The 15,236-nt window shown below is 50.7% G+C and overlaps 1 protein-coding gene across 1 annotated transcript; it reads left to right on the forward strand.

The window, feature by feature from the left end:
* The first annotated feature begins 402 nt into the window (after positions 1-402).
* Positions 403-10,756, forward strand: LOC125444319 (perforin-1-like). Its single transcript, XM_048516747.1, has 7 exons — positions 403-685; positions 785-931; positions 1,390-1,583; positions 3,490-3,567; positions 3,720-3,802; positions 4,385-4,435; positions 9,206-10,756. Exons 1-7 carry the CDS (start codon positions 403-405, stop codon positions 10,380-10,382), a joined length of 2,013 nt encoding a protein of 670 aa, XP_048372704.1. The 3' UTR covers positions 10,383-10,756.
* Positions 10,757-15,236: the final 4,480 nt, after the last annotated feature.

Here is a 15,236-nt window from a genome sequence, read left to right on the forward strand (position 1 = left end):
CCTCAAGCGCCACCTGCTACAGTACTTTTCGAGGTGTGGCGCCCACAGTCGCGGCGGTGTGGGAAGAGCGCGAGAGGGCCAACCTGGCGAGCACTACGGAGTCCACTCCGGAGGCCCTTCAGGTGTCACCCGGCAGCTGCGGCAAGGCCATTGGTGTCCTCCAGCCTCCGGGCTTGGCGCACCCACAGCAGCGAGGAACAGCGGGCTCAGCCCATGCCTCAGCAGCCAGCCCAGCCCAACCAGTCCATTGTAGCCGCCGATTACCGTGCTGATTTCTGGCGGGGAAGTCTGTGAAGCTTTCCTCCACTCAGGAGCACAAAGCCGCGAGCGGCTGGTCCACCACGGGCTGAGTGCTTTCCGATTGCCGGAGTCGCGGCAAAGGTTTCTTCGGGCTCACGTGGCATGGCGCCCCATCCTCCGGGATCGCCCCCACGGCTGCCCCACTGCTCAAGGCTTTCACCGGCACCGGACCTGCGCAGAAGACCCGCACGTGGCTCTAGAAAACAGGGCCCCCGAGGACACCGTGGTGACTGCGACCATCCGACCTCACGAGCGTATGCCCGCATCCATCACCCGGCGGTAGTACAGGAGACGACAAAGAGGCCCCCATCGGGCTGGCTGTTTGCAGGAAGCTCTCACGGAACCATCTTGAGGTCCGCCCCCCTCCCCCCGATGCGATTAGGTGGTATAGCTTGCCTGTACTGTAACCTCCCTTGTGGTAATCATCTTTCTTGCCTCTTCTAAAAACGTGAAAGCGGACAGCCCTCTGTTGGCTCCCCTGTAGAATGGCTCTTTTCCCAGCCCCAAAGCCGCCAGCCACCAAAAGGTGATACGGCTATCCTAATTACTTTCCGCAAAGGCGGCTGGCTGCCCATCTCCCAGCGATCCTCCTCCTCCCCAGTGTTAAACACTTTGTCGCAACTGGGCTTTGGTAAAAAAAAAAAGGAGGTGTTGCGGGGGGAAGGTCATCTTTGAAATATTATTGAAAATTGTCCCTTCCCGGCCCTGTTGGAACAATGCAACTCTTAGGCGATGTGCTTCGCCCTCTGCAGGCTGAAGCCACTTCTTGCCAGCTGGAATTAGCGCTGGATCTGTTACCTCCATCCGTTAAAAATCTGCACTGTGTGTGTTATTGTGGTTTTGGAGGTGGCAGGGGTGGCTCGTTTGGAAGGGGAGTCTGGCGGGAAGAAGCAACAATGCCCCCCCTTTTTCTTCCAGGACAATTATCTTCATAAATCTGTCTTACGCTACCCACGCTTGTATGAACAGTTGAAATAAAAAGGCCTTGTTTATTCACAAGATAGTGAAGCGTGGGAGTTTTAGTGACGAAGGTGTGGGTAAAGAGTAGAACCCAGCACCTTTCACCAAAGCCCTTGGCCTTCTACCCAGATCTTTCCTATAGTTCCATTGCCCACGACATTATTGCTGTTCGGTTAACAGCCCTGGTTCTTCCATTAGCCTTATTGCAACATATTTGTGGCTCTGAAGCTTTCGACGCCCATTGGCTGGACTTCTCTGATGTCGTGGAATGTTCAGCGAATCAAGCGGGCTGCAGCTCAACTTCTCTGAAGAAAGTGGAGGTTGTCAGTGTGTCGGGGATTCAAACTTTGCATCATGAGTGGTTAAGAACTGGTGAAAGGGCCTAGGATGGAGGGAAGGGGAGCCTAGGAGCAACGCAGCACATGGAAGGGGACAGCGTGGCCTAGTGGTTAAGAGAAGCTGACTCAACTCAGGTGAACCAGGTTTGTTTCCCCCACCCCCCTCACAGGAAGCCTGCTGGGTGATCTTGGGCTAGGCATAGTTCTCTCAGAGCTCTCTCAGCCCCACCGACCTCACAAAGTGTCTGTTGTGGGGAGGAGAAGGGAAGGCTGGGGTCTGACTGTTTAGGATGGCACTTTTAGTCTGTCTTGGTGCTTCCTGCCTCAAAACCCATGTGCATCAGCTGCGTGAGACAGGGAGACTCAGTCGGCTAAATATTCCTGATCTATGTACCAGTGGTGAAACAGGTTGGCCTCTGTGTCTGAAGGGTCTGTATTGTGTAGTGGTTAGTGTTAGACAAATAGTGTTAGACAAATATCACCCACACTCACAACACTGGGGTGCCTTTGGGTCAGTGCTGTCTCTCCACGTAACCTACCTTACAGGATTGTTGACAGGATAGAAATGGAAATTGGGAGATCCTTGATGCTAGCTGCTTTGGTTCCCCTCTGAGGCAAAGAAGAAGAAGAAGAAGAAGAAGAAGAAGAAGAAGAAGAAGAAGAAGAAGAGTTTGGATTTATATCCCCCCCCCTTTCTCTCCTGTAGGAGACTCGAGGGGCTTACAATCCTTGCCCTTCTCCCCTCACAACAGCTTGCCACCATGTAAGTGGGTGGGGCTAGAGAGAGCTCAAGATCGTGAGCTTGGCAGAGTCCTTGGCTAGGCAGGCTGAAGGGCTAATCTGAATTCCCAGATAAGCCTCTACGAAGCTCAAGCTGACAGAGCTGGGAATCAAACCCAGTTCCTCCAGATTAGGAATGCGCTGCTCTTAACCACTACACCCCTGCTGCTCCCTGAAGGGGAATAAAATAAATCAGTGTCCACGGTGAACGCTTCATATACCACCTGTCTGTAGGCTCCTGAACGCGGAAGTGTAAGCTTTACAAAAGATTCTCTCTCTCTTCCCTTTGCTTGTTCTCCCACAACAGTCTGAAGCAACTATGAGTTTGCTTCCTGTGGTTGCTCTGAGCTTTGACCACCGAGTGTTCCCCCTCTTCCTGAGACACATTTAGGTGAACAGGGGTTTGTGTGTGGTGTGGTGTGGGGGACTTGTGACTAAGCATATGACTGACAGGAACCGACCCCCACGACCCCCACCTGAGGTTAGGAATTCTAAAAGGGGGGGGGAAAAGTGGTGAAATTGACAAACCATTTCTCAGCAGCTTGTCAATTTCCACCCCTGGGAGGAGTAATACTGAAACTGGATGGTAAAAGGTTAGGATGTTTTAGAGGACTCTTCTTCCCCCACCCCACTCCACCCCCCACATATTCCACTCTGTGCAAACAGTGGGGGATGAAAGGTTACAACCACATTTCCAAAAGGAATGACTGAGCACATGAAGGACGGGAAGGCTGAAACGAAGGTTGAAATGTGTTTTGTTGATTTCCGCTTCCTTTGAGCTCACCCACCAATTTTAGGCCCTTCCCATGCACAAACATCGTTTCCAAATACTTTCATGCCTGTTTTAAAATTGGATTTTGCCAATCATACAACTTCAAAGAGCACTGAAAGCAGTTTGAAAGTGCATTATTATTCTCATGTCTTGAATAGGCTCAGAGTGGCCTATAAGCACATTTGAACCCAGCACTCACAGCTTTCTGGTCTTTGCTACGGCAGGAGGGAGGCTTCAAAACACTTCTGGAGAACATGGGTAAGAAGGCAATCGGCAACTTCAATCATTCAAGGTAGCAGTTGACTTTAGGGTTGTGGATCCTCTTTTTGGTTTTTGCAGGAGCTGAGTGCCTTGAAACAGCTGCAGAAATTCAACAGGTGGCATAGAAAGAGTCAGGCCTGGGGTTCACCTAGCCTGGTATTGTCTACTCCACTGGTGGCGAACCTGTGGCACTCCAGATGTTCATGAAGTACAATTCCCATCAGCCCCTGCCAGCATGGCCAGTGGTCATCAGCAGGGAGGCTGACAGGGTGGATCATGAACATCTAAGTCTGGAATACTCCCTACAGATTGGCAGCCCGGCAGCTCTGGAGGAGGTCCTTAAACCTGTTGCCAAGCCCAGCTGTAGCTTAGAAGTAGTGGCTAAGAGCAGGTGCACTCTACGTTGGAGGAGGAACGAGGGTTGGATTCCCAGCTCTGCAGCTTGAGTTGTGAGAGAAGGTATCACAGGGAATTCAGATTGAAAGCACCAATACACCACTAGCTGGGTGACCTTGGGCCTGATCCTGACTGCAGGGGTGCTCTCAGCCCCACCTACCTCTGGGGTGTTTGGCGAGAAGGAGCAAAGGAGATTGTAAGCCTTTGAGGTCTCCTACAGGAGAGAAAGGGGAATCAAACTCTTCTTCTTCTTGGGACTCTGCAAAGCAAAACATAGGCCCACTGCCTTGTTTACCCACAATATTTCCACATGCCAGGGAAAAGCAACATAATTCACCTGTCTGCAAATTTTAAACATATAGGGTTCACTAGACACATTGCAACAAAGCACTGAGAGCTAGCCGAGGTGCTGTGACCTCGAGCTGTTCTTGCGTCCCCACCCCAGAGAGCTCAGGAATCACCTTTGTGTCCCTCTCTCGGCTTGCCCCTCCACCCTGTCAAGCTGAGACTGGTTTCTCTTTCCTCCGTCCTGAAGTGTGACATCCTGTTGTTCATGCACAAACACTCATACATGCAGACCTGTTGAAGGGACTCTGCACCAGACGCTTCCTACCTTCTACGGCCAAAGGTATGTCCTTTGTAGAGAGATATAAAAGGATCCTGGGTTTTTTTAATCTGCAGAATATATAGAATTGAGAGTCAGGTTGGAAGGCATGCCCCTGATTATGTAACTTTGCTGGAAGGAGGGAAGAGGGAGCCTTAGGAGCAAGGCCTGCTGGATCAGACCAAGACCAGCCAGCTTTCTGCTGCAGTGGGCCACCAGGTGCTTTGGGAGACTCGCGTGCAGGATCAGAAAGCAATGGCTGCTGCTGCCTGTTACACTTCAGGCATTGCATCTCAGATCCAAGGAGGATCAAGATTGGTAGCCATAGATCGACTTCTCCTCCATCAATCTGTCCAAGCTCCCTTTTAAAGCTATCCAGGTTAGCGGCCATCACCACCTCCTGTGGCAGCATATTCCAAATACCAATCATGTGTTGTGTGAAGAACTTTCCTTTTATTAGTCCTAATTCTTCCCCCCAGCATTTTCAATGTTTGAAACCATGCAGGGTTTGAACCCCCAACTCCCTGATGTCTGAAAATCCAGCTCAGCCCTACAGGCATTCTCTACACACTTTCAAACCGTTGAGGACTAGGACCTTGCTTTGTTTTAAAATGATTCTTGAGATGCTGAATTCCTGGCTTGGCTGTGGCTTCTTCCATGATGTGAGCTCTGTGTATATTCTTAGAAAGCAATCAAAAGTGTGTGTGGGGGGGGGGGGGGGGGAGGAGGAGAATACATAATGTCTCTAGAAACAACCTTGGTTGGACCTCTGTGGAAGAGCTTCTGTTTCTCAGTGCGAACTGAGAGCCAGCGTGGTGTTGTGGTTAAGAGCAGGTGCACTCTAATCTGGAGAGCAGGTTTGAGAGTACTTGGTGTGAGCTTATCTGGTGAACCAGATTGAAAGCGTACTCTCAACATGCCAGCTGGGTGACCTTGGGCTAGTCACAGTTCTCTCTGAATTCTCTCAGCCCCACCGATCTCACAGAATGTTTGTTGGAGGGTGGGGGGGGGAAAGGAGATTGTCAGCCCCTTTGAGTCTCTTTGCAGGAGAGAAATGGGGGCGGATATAAATCCAAACTACTACTACTCCTCTTCCTCTGTAACAGATGTTTCCAGCTTGAAAAAGTTAACAGTAGCCCTCGAAGGGAGGAGGAGGAGGAGGAGGAGGAGGTGGAGGAGGAGGAGGAGGAGGAGGAGGAGGAGGAGGAGGAGGAGGAGGAGGAAAAGAGGGCGGCCGGCCAGGCCGAGCCGCCGGACCCATCTTCGTCCGCCCTGCAAGCAGCAGGGCGGGCGCATCCCTTGCCCGCGGCCGGCCTGGCCGTGCCGCGGGCCCAGCCTCCTGCCCGCCTCGCTGGTTGCGAGGCGGGCGCTTTCCCGGCGGCCGGCCAGGCCGAGCCGCCGGACCCATCTTCGCCCGCCCTGCAAGCAGCAGGGCGGAAGCATTCCTTGCCCGCGGCCGGCCTGGCCGTGCCACGGGCCCAGCCTCCTGCCCACCTCGCTGGTTGCGAGGCGGGCGGTTTCCCGGCGGCCGGCCAGGCCGAGCCGCCGGACCCATCTTCGTCCGCCCTGCAAGCAGCAGGGCGGGCGCATCCCTTGCCCGCGGCCGGCCTGGCCGTGCCGCGGGCCCAGCCTCCTGCCCGCCTCGCTGGTTGCGAGGCGGGCGCTTTCCCGGCGGCCGGCCAGGCCGAGCCGCCGGACCCATCTTCGCCCGATGCATTCCTTGCCCGCGGCCGGCCTGGCCGTGCCGCGGGCCCAGCCTCCTGCCCGCCTCGCTGGTTGCGAGGCGGGCGCTTTCCCGGCGGCCGGCCAGGCCGAGCCGCCGGACCCATCTTCGTCCGCCCTGCAAGCAGCAGGGCGGGCGCATCCCTTACCCGCGGCCGGCCTGGCCGTGCCGCGGGCCCAGCCTCCTGCCCGCCTCGCTGGTTGCGAGGTGGGCGCTCTTCCTGCGGCTACTTCCTTGGATACTTTTTAAAACAGCCTGTCAACACTAACTCCCATGGAGGGGGAGGGGGATTAATCATTAACAGACATGCTGGGTCAGTTGAAGTTGAAGTTAATCATTAACCGGCAGTTTGCAGAACTAAGGGAGAGTCATCAAAGGAGTTGAAGTTAATCTTTAACAACCGGTTCCCCGAACTGAAGAAAATGTAACAACAAATGGTTGCTGCAGCCTCCAAAAATCGGGACTTTTCTAAAACCCCTCGGGACGAGGGACTAATCGTTAAAAAGCGTGAACGCCGAAAACGGGACTAATGGTCACACTACAGTACTTGGAAGGAGTTGCAAAGAACTAAGTTTAAACAAAAACAGTTTACTTCTCTTAACAAATAACACTTTTAAAACATTTTTATTTATTTATTTATTTATTTTATTATTATATTTGTAGACCGCCCCATCCCCTAAGGGCTCTGGGCGGTGGACAACAGTCATAAACAATTCAAAAATAACAGTTACATTTAAAATCAATAAATACATAAATTACATAAAAATTACAGCGTTCCATGTAAGTCTCATGACGTCCAGTATTAAACTATCAATAGATAAAAAGACCCCTCCCGGAGAGGAGGCGGTATAGCTGTTATAGGCTCCCAGGATGATAGAGGGAGGACACAGGAAGGGCGCACACCATCAACGGCCGGCTTCCCCAAAGGCCCGGTGGAACAATTCGGTCTTACAGGCCCTGCGGAACTCTCCAAGATCCCGCAGGGCCCGGACAGACGGTGGAAGAGTGTTCCACCAGGCTGGAGCCAGGGCCGTAAAGGCCCTGGCTCGGGTGGAAGCCAGCCGTATCATTGAGGGGCCGGGGACCACCAGTAAATTGGCCTCTGCTGAACGTAGAGGCCGTGCAGGGACATATGGGGTAAGGCGGTCCCGAAGGTACGAGGGCCCCAGGCCGCGCAAAGCCTTAAAGGTTAATACCCATACCTTGTGGATGATTTAACATTTACACTTTACAGTCCTGTTAAGTTTGCCTTTTCGAGTCCTTCTATTTACAGTCTACTGATATTGCCGAGTCCAATTCTTCTTGGCTGGTGGTTGGTTTTGAAGACTTCATAAGAACATAAGAACATAAGAAATAGCCTGCTGGATCAGACCGGAGTCCATCTAGTCCAGCATTCTGCTACTCCCAATGGCCCACCAGGTGCCTTTGGGAGCTCACATGCAGGATGTGAAAGCAATGGCCTTCTGCTGCTGCTGCTCCGGAGCACCTGGTCTGCTAAGGCATTTGCAATCTGAAATCAAGGAGGATCAAGATTGGTAGCCATAGATTGACTTCTCCTCCATAAATCTGTCCAAGCCCTTTTTAAAGCTATCCAGGTTAGTGGCCATCACCACCTCCTGTGGCAGCATATTCCAAACACCAATCACACGTTGCGTGAAGAAGTGTTTCCTTTTATTAGTCCTAATAGTCCTAACTTCAGAGGCTTGGTGAACGGGATTCAAGGTGTTGAAGGTTCCCAGAAAACTCTCAGCATTTACATACACAAAAACCCTGAAACAATAAATTCTAACGTTTACAATATAGCAAAAAAATAAACTCCCTTCCCACTAGTTCCCCACAACATTGCAGTTACCTTAAACAAGGTGTTAAGGGCTTAATAAAATCAATCAAGGTCCCAGCCTGGTAGCCTCGCTTCTTCCAACCTCATGAGTTCTGCAGCCTTCTGCTTCTTTTCAGACTCCACCCCTTTCTGGGTCATCCCATTCTTACACAGGGGTTACAGCGGCAGATGGGGAAACGTTCCGATTCAACCAGCAATTCCCAAACTATGTATTGTTGAAAGCTTTCACGGCCTGAATCACTAGGGTGTTGTGGGTTTTCCGAGCTGCACGTCCGTGTTCCAGTAGCATTTTCTCCTGACGTTTCAGCTGCATCTGCCTCTTCAGAGGATGCCAGTCACAGATGCAGCTGAAACGTCAGGAGAAAATGCTACTGGAAGTGCTGAGGAACACCTGGTCGCAGCCCAGCCAGGTAAGTGGGGTGCGGGGGGGGGGGGGTGCGGCACCTGGAGCAGGTTTTGCCCCAGGCGCCATTCCTCCCCCCTCCCCCACGCCTCTGATCCAAGGTCACCTACCAAGCTTCCACGGCAGAGTGGGGATTCAAACCTGGGTTTCCCAGATCCTAGTAGTCCAGGGGTCTGCAACCTGCGGCTCTCTAATGTTCATGAACTACAAATTCCATCAGCCCCTGTCAGAATGGTCATGCTGGCAGGTTGGATATGATCTGAGAGGTTGCAGACCCCTGTCCTAGTCCAGGGGCCTGCAACCTGTGGCTCTCCAGATGTTCATGAACTACAGATGTTCATGAACTACCAGGGGCTGATGGGAATTGTAGTCCATGAACATTAGAGCTCTGCAGGTTGCAGACCACTGTCCTAGTCCAACACTTTAACTGCTTTATCCAAAAATAAGACGTGGCAAGATAAACAGAATGAAATTTTGAAGATATGGATAACATACGTGGACTGGATGAAAGAAGCTCGAGTCGATGAAGAAATATGGGAGAAGAGGCTACAGAGAATGAACTTACTGCTGTTTGTGTGACAAAACTATGAAGAAGTAATGGGGGGAAGGAGAAAAGGGGGGGAAAGTATCATTTGAAAATGTATGAAGAAAATTCAAATGATACAATTAAAAAATTAAAAAAAAACACTTTAACTGCTACACTATACTGGCTCTTCCATTCTAAACAGTGTTTTAATGTTTTCATACCTTTGAACTTTATTGTGAGGAAGATTCCAGAAAAGACCCTTTCCTTTCCTTTCCTGATGGGACTTCCCGTCTCTATTGCAGGTTCCGCGTCGGCCACCATCAGCCACTCAGCCACCATTTCAGACGAGCTCTGAAGGTCCTCCCCCCCAAATATCACCGGGCGACGCTCCTGGAGTACCACCAGCTGATAGAAACCTACGGGACTCACTTCATCACCAAGCTGCACCTGGGGGGCCGTGTGAGGGACGTGACCGCCGTCCGAGAATGCGAAACGGCGCTGGACGGGATGAACGCCGAGGAGGTCAAAGACTGCCTGACCGTGGAGGCGTCCGCCAAGATCGGCGAGAAAGCGAAGATGGACGCGTCCTACCAGAAGTGCGAGGAGATGAGAAACAAGCGCGGTTTCAAGGGGAGCTTCCACCAGATGTACACCGAGCGCCACACCGAAATTGTGGGCGGGCGCAGCCACGCGGACCTGCTCTTTTCTGACGCTGTGAGGAAGGACACCTTCCAAGCCTGGGTAGAAGGCCTCAAAACCATACCTGGCCTGGTCTCCTATTCCTTGTCCCCTATCCATACCTTGGTGGCCAAGGAGGACTCCAGGAGGGAGAGCCTGCGGCAAGCGGTGAGTGAATACGTGACCAAAAGAGCTCTGTGGAGAAACTGCACCCACCCTTGCCCCCATGGGACGCAACGCAGCGCTCACGACCCCTGCTCTTGCGTGTGTCCCGACAACGGCAACACCAACTCCATGTGTTGCTCAAAAAAGCGGGGACTGGCCAAGGTGACGGTGACTATCAAACGTGCCTCTGGTCTTTGGGGGGACTGTTGCACCAGCACCGATGCCTACGTTAAGCTGTTCTTCATGGGGGAGGAGAGTCGGACCCCGACGGTGTGGAACACGAACAACCCGGTATGGGACATCCATTTTAACCTGGGGAACATCCAGTTGCTGGGAGAAACCAGCAAGCTCCGGGTTCAAGTCTGGGACGAGGACCACAAGTATGACGACGACTTGTTAGGGGCTTGCGATAAGAGCCTGCAATCTGGGGAACATCAAGAGGTCTGTTACTTGAACCACGGGCGCCTGGATTTCCAGTATCACTTGGCTTGCGGGCCTCACCTCGGTGGTCAGCATTGCATGGATTATATCCCTCAGCAGCCGAGATACAAGGGTGCTTTCTTGCAACGAATGGGCGAAGGGGACGCTGTGACAGAGAAAAGGACTCGCCGTCCTGTGCAGGATGGCCCAGGCTAGACTGATCTCATTGGATACTGGAAGCTAAGCAAGGACAGCCCTGGTTAGCATGGAGGGGAGGCCATGAAGGAAGTCCAGACTTGCTACGTGGAAGCCAGCAATAAGAAACCACCTCTGTCAATCTCTTGCCTCGAAAACTCTACAGGGTTGCCGTAAATTAACTGCGACTAGAGAACACTTTCCACCCCCGGAGCTCGCCCTCCCCGCCAGATTTTCTCCAGCACAGAGACTTTGGACTCAGCTGTTGTCCGTTGCTAAAGTACAACCAGGTTCTCCAACCCACCGGCTAGCGTTTCACTAGCCAAACCCGTAGCCACTCACCAACCAGCCGTCCCTCTGACAAAGCTTAAGCCACAATAAAGGTCTATTCTGGCTTCCTTGTTTTTGTCTGCTTCTCGGTCTGTTGTTATGTGGAGAGAAGCTGAATTCTCACCCAGATTCACAGGCCTAGTTCATCGATCTCAGGCCTAGTACCCATGGGCTCCATAGCACCTTCGAAGCAACGGGCCAATTCTGGCTTCTGGCCACTTAGAAGAAGAAGAAGAGTTTGGATTTATATCCCCCCTTTCTCTCCTGTAGGAGACTCAAAGGGGCTGACAATCTCCTTGCCCTTCCCTCCTCACAACAAACACCCTGTGAGGTGGGTGGGGCTGAGAGAGCACCGAGAAGCTGTGACTAGCCCAAGGTCACCCAGCTGGCGTGTGTGGGAGTGCACAGGCTAATCTGAATTCCTCAGATAAGTCTCCACAGCTCAGGTGGCAGAGCTGGGAATCAAACCCGGTTCCTCCAGATTAGATACACGAGCTCTTAACCTCCTACGCCACTGCTTAGTGGAAATACACTGTGCTTTAAAAGAGCCCCTTTTCAGACTGCAGGGAGCACTCATTTGGAAATACCGTTGTTCTTTCCACATAGCTGGGCCTGGGGGCCCCTGCGATCTGGAAAACTGTGTAAATTTTGGGCCTTGGGCTAGTCCCAGTTCTCACTGAACTCTCTCAGCCCCACCTACCTCACAAGGGGTCTGTTGTGGGGAGAGGAAGGGAAAGGAGCTTGTAGGCCACCTTGAGTCTTCTTACAGGAGAGAAAGGTGGGGGTTTGAATCCAAAATCTAATTTTTCTTCTTCTTGTGGTTCAACAAAGGCCAGCAGCCACATGTGCCGGAGTAGCTCTCTCATCAAGGCAAGCGGAAGAGAGCCTTGAAGAGCGCCCCTTTGATTTGTGTCCAGCATTCCAGAAATCCCAGATACCCTCTTGACCCCGTTTTGGAGGGTTCAGTTCAGTTAGGTCAATATTATCAATAAACTGAATTGCGGATGAAGTTGGGAAAAGGTGTTGTGATGAAGGCCACCTGAGGGATTCTTAAGATTCTTGGCACAGGTAACATTTGAGCAAGGGAGATCCTCATTCACAGCGTGGTGTAGTGGTTAAGAGCAGGTGTACTCTAATCTGGAGAACAGGGTTTGTTTCCCCGCTCTGCCGCTTGAGCTGTGGAGGCTTATCTGGCGAACCAGATTAGCTTGTGCCCTCCAACACATGAAGCCTGCTGGGTGACCTTGGGCTAGTCACAGTTCTTTGGAGCTCTCTCAGCCCCACCCATCTCACAGGGTGTTTGTTATGGGGGAGGCGATTGTAAGCCCCTTTGAATCTCCTTACAGGAGTGAAACGGGGGATATAAATCCAAACTCTTCTTCTTCTTCACAACCATGTTACCCTTTAAAGCCACTGGTGTGAGAAAAAAAATCCTATTTGTTTTGGCCTCTGACGCGCACGGTTTGTTTCTCAAGAAAGGGGATCCTTTGACTCCATGACTAAAAATTGCTTGGATGGGACCTCTCTGACAGTCTGGCCTCCGGCCTGTGACCCTCCCTCATGCATCCGAGGCCTTCTGAAAAACATAAGACTTTAAGGGGTAAAAAAAAAATCTCTTGATGTGAAAAACACACCCACCCGTCCTTTCTGGAGGGACCTCCCTTTCATGGCATGTATTGTTCCTCCCTCTCGTGGCATGAATACTCAGCCTCCTACGGAGAGAAGAACCGTTTCTGGGACGTGCTAACTTGGGGGGAATCCTTTACAGCTCAAGGTAATGAAAATACTTCCCGAAATACAAAGACTGTCAGAATTGGGACTGTAACCGCTCTGTTTCCAACGCCTTAGTTTGAGGAAGAGGAGGATACAACTGTTTATATGCCAGCCAGATGCTTTTGACATGGGCAGGCACTCTCTGGATAGTGCTAGGAAGCCTCAGTGTGGAACGCACTTCTCTTATGCCCCCCATTCTTCAAAGAAATCTATGGGGAAAGCTTTGACTCCCTCCCCTTGGCTTTCCGACTTTCTAGATAATGAAAGCCATGTGTTAGGGAGCTGAATCTGACCCAGGCGGTGGGAGGCAGCTGTGATAACAGCGTAATGGTCTTTGCGAGCAGTCCTGCGAAAAAGTACCCGGCTGTCGTCAGGAAAGAGTAGAGTAAAAATGTCAAGGCTTTGTGTAGTGAATGAGAAAGTGGGTCAGCAGCTGTGGAGAGTAAAACGGGTAAGAGACGCAGCCGGATAAAGCGGAGCTCGAGACAACCAAAACAAAACAGAGTAAAGCGATGCTGGGAATTGGCCAGAGGAAATGGCACAGTGGTGACTCACGGTGGTGGTCCAGAGGATTTTTATATCAGGGTGTGGTATAACCTGATCTAGGGTGCTAAGCAGGGTCAGTAACTTGGATGAGAGACCACCAAGGAAGACTCTGCAGATGAAGGCAACGGCAAGGCATCCGTGCTTCTCTCTTGCCTTGAAATCCCTTTGCATAAGTCAGTTGTAACTTAATGCTGCTTTAAATTTGTATGTACTTCACATGGGAAGGTTGACGCTCAGACCATGCGAGATTAGGTTGCCTACGGCCATGATTTTCGGTTCCTGTGTTTGATTCCCCAGGTGTATCAGTGATCCCCACCTGCTGCGTCCTGAATCCCTGTAGACAAGCTATTTTTACTGCCTTTTGGAAGCACCTGTTGTTGAGAAGCAAACCTTTATTGGCATAGACAGCAGTACAACATTAATAAAAAAATGGATTAAAAAGCATATACAATACAGGAAATAAATGTTAGGTCGAAGGAAATCTACTGGCGTTTAGTAATTTCCAGGAGAAAGTCTGCCACTATCATACAGAGAGAAGGATCAGGGTTGTCTGACAAGTAGTGTAATCTAATTAAATCGGGGAGATGGGGTAAATGTAAAGGAGTAAGATTCACATACTTGGATCTGATTTCCTTGAATCTGAGACAGTGTAGTACCCTGTTTCCCCTAATATAAGACATCCCCGAAAAATAAGACATAGTAGAGGTTTTGCTGAAGTGCGAAATATAAGGCATCCCCCGAAAGTAAGACATAGCAAAGTTTTTGTTTGGAAGCATGCCCGACGAACAAAACACAGGAAAAATAAGACATCCCCTGAAAATAAGATATAGCACATCTTTGGGAGCAAAAATTAATATAAGACACTGTCTTATATTCGGGGAAACACGGTAATTGGTGGGCCAGAGATTCAACTGAGCCATCATTACACGGGCACAATCTTTTAGCCTTTTCTTGCTTATTAAATCTGCCATGTAACACGGCAGAAGGCATAACATTAAACCTGGCGAGCATTATGGCTCTCCTTTGAGCAGGGTTTATTAAGCAGTACAGGTAGTGTGCCAAGTGGCCCCGTTCAACTGGGAGAGAAAAATACAGGGGGGAGCAAGTTTTCTTGGCTGCGGTGATTAGGGTAGAGAACTCTCTATCCAATAGTTGACCTTTTAATTTCCTATGAGCTTCTGAATAGGACAAAGGGCAAAGTGAATCCACTGACAGTCCAATAGAGGCCATTTTTTCTTCAATTATGGAAAACCAGGGGTTGGAATGGGTGTCAGAGAGCAGACAGTGGACCAGGGAATTACAATCTGAGAGAAAATGAATTCGCAGCCAGAATCTAAAAGCCCTCAGCCAAGTGGCTGATTCCAAGGAGTTTTGATCTAACTCCAGACAAAGGGCTGCATAGGGCACGCAATTTGGGAGTCCAGTTATCTTGTGAAAAAAATTGGATTGAAGAGAATTCAAGGAGTGGTTAATAGCTTGAATCCAAATTGGGACTCCGTAAAGCAATCTCGAGGCGACTTTGGCATTGAAAAATTTGAGGGCAGGAGGGATAAAGGAGTGGCCACTGCTGTAAAAGAAACGTAGTAATGCTGACATACTGTTAGATGTAGCTAGGAGAGCGGCCTTCCTCTGGGTTGCCCATGAAAGGTTAAAGGAGAATGAGAGGCCAAGGTATTTATAGCACTTAACCTGTTCAATTTGGGAAGCACCTGTTGTTAGTCCACCTGTAGAGAGCGAAATTGTCACATGTTCTGCCTCTTTTTTCAAGCATGCTTACAGAAACCACATCACAGTGCCAGAAAGGTTTTGGGGAGTTAATTAAGTCAGGCAGAGGCTAGAAGAAACGGGCTGAAATTCATGTCTTGAACCGAGGACTCGTGTATACCATCTCTTCAGGATTGGATCCACATTCTATTTGAAAGGGGGAAACCTGGACAATCGTACAAATTGACACGTCCCATGTATTGTTTACCTGTTTATTTTCTTTATAACATGTGCTGCTGTTGCACCCCTTCTGTGAGATGCCCGGGGCAGGTGCCCCCTTGCTCTCCCTAGATCAAGCCCTGCCTCTCACCCTTTCTGTTTAAAAACAGGCACCCTAGCCCCAACCTGCACGAAGGTTGCCAATGGGAAAGGACAGAGCGAGAGCTTGTGAACCTGTCTCTCGGTGCCCATTCTGTGAGGGAAAATCTCAATGGCTGGTGAATTAGTGGCTCTTGTCTGCAA

Source organism: Sphaerodactylus townsendi, linkage group LG15, assembly GCF_021028975.2.
Source record: "Sphaerodactylus townsendi isolate TG3544 linkage group LG15, MPM_Stown_v2.3, whole genome shotgun sequence".
Lineage (NCBI taxonomy): Eukaryota > Metazoa > Chordata > Lepidosauria > Squamata > Sphaerodactylidae > Sphaerodactylus > Sphaerodactylus townsendi.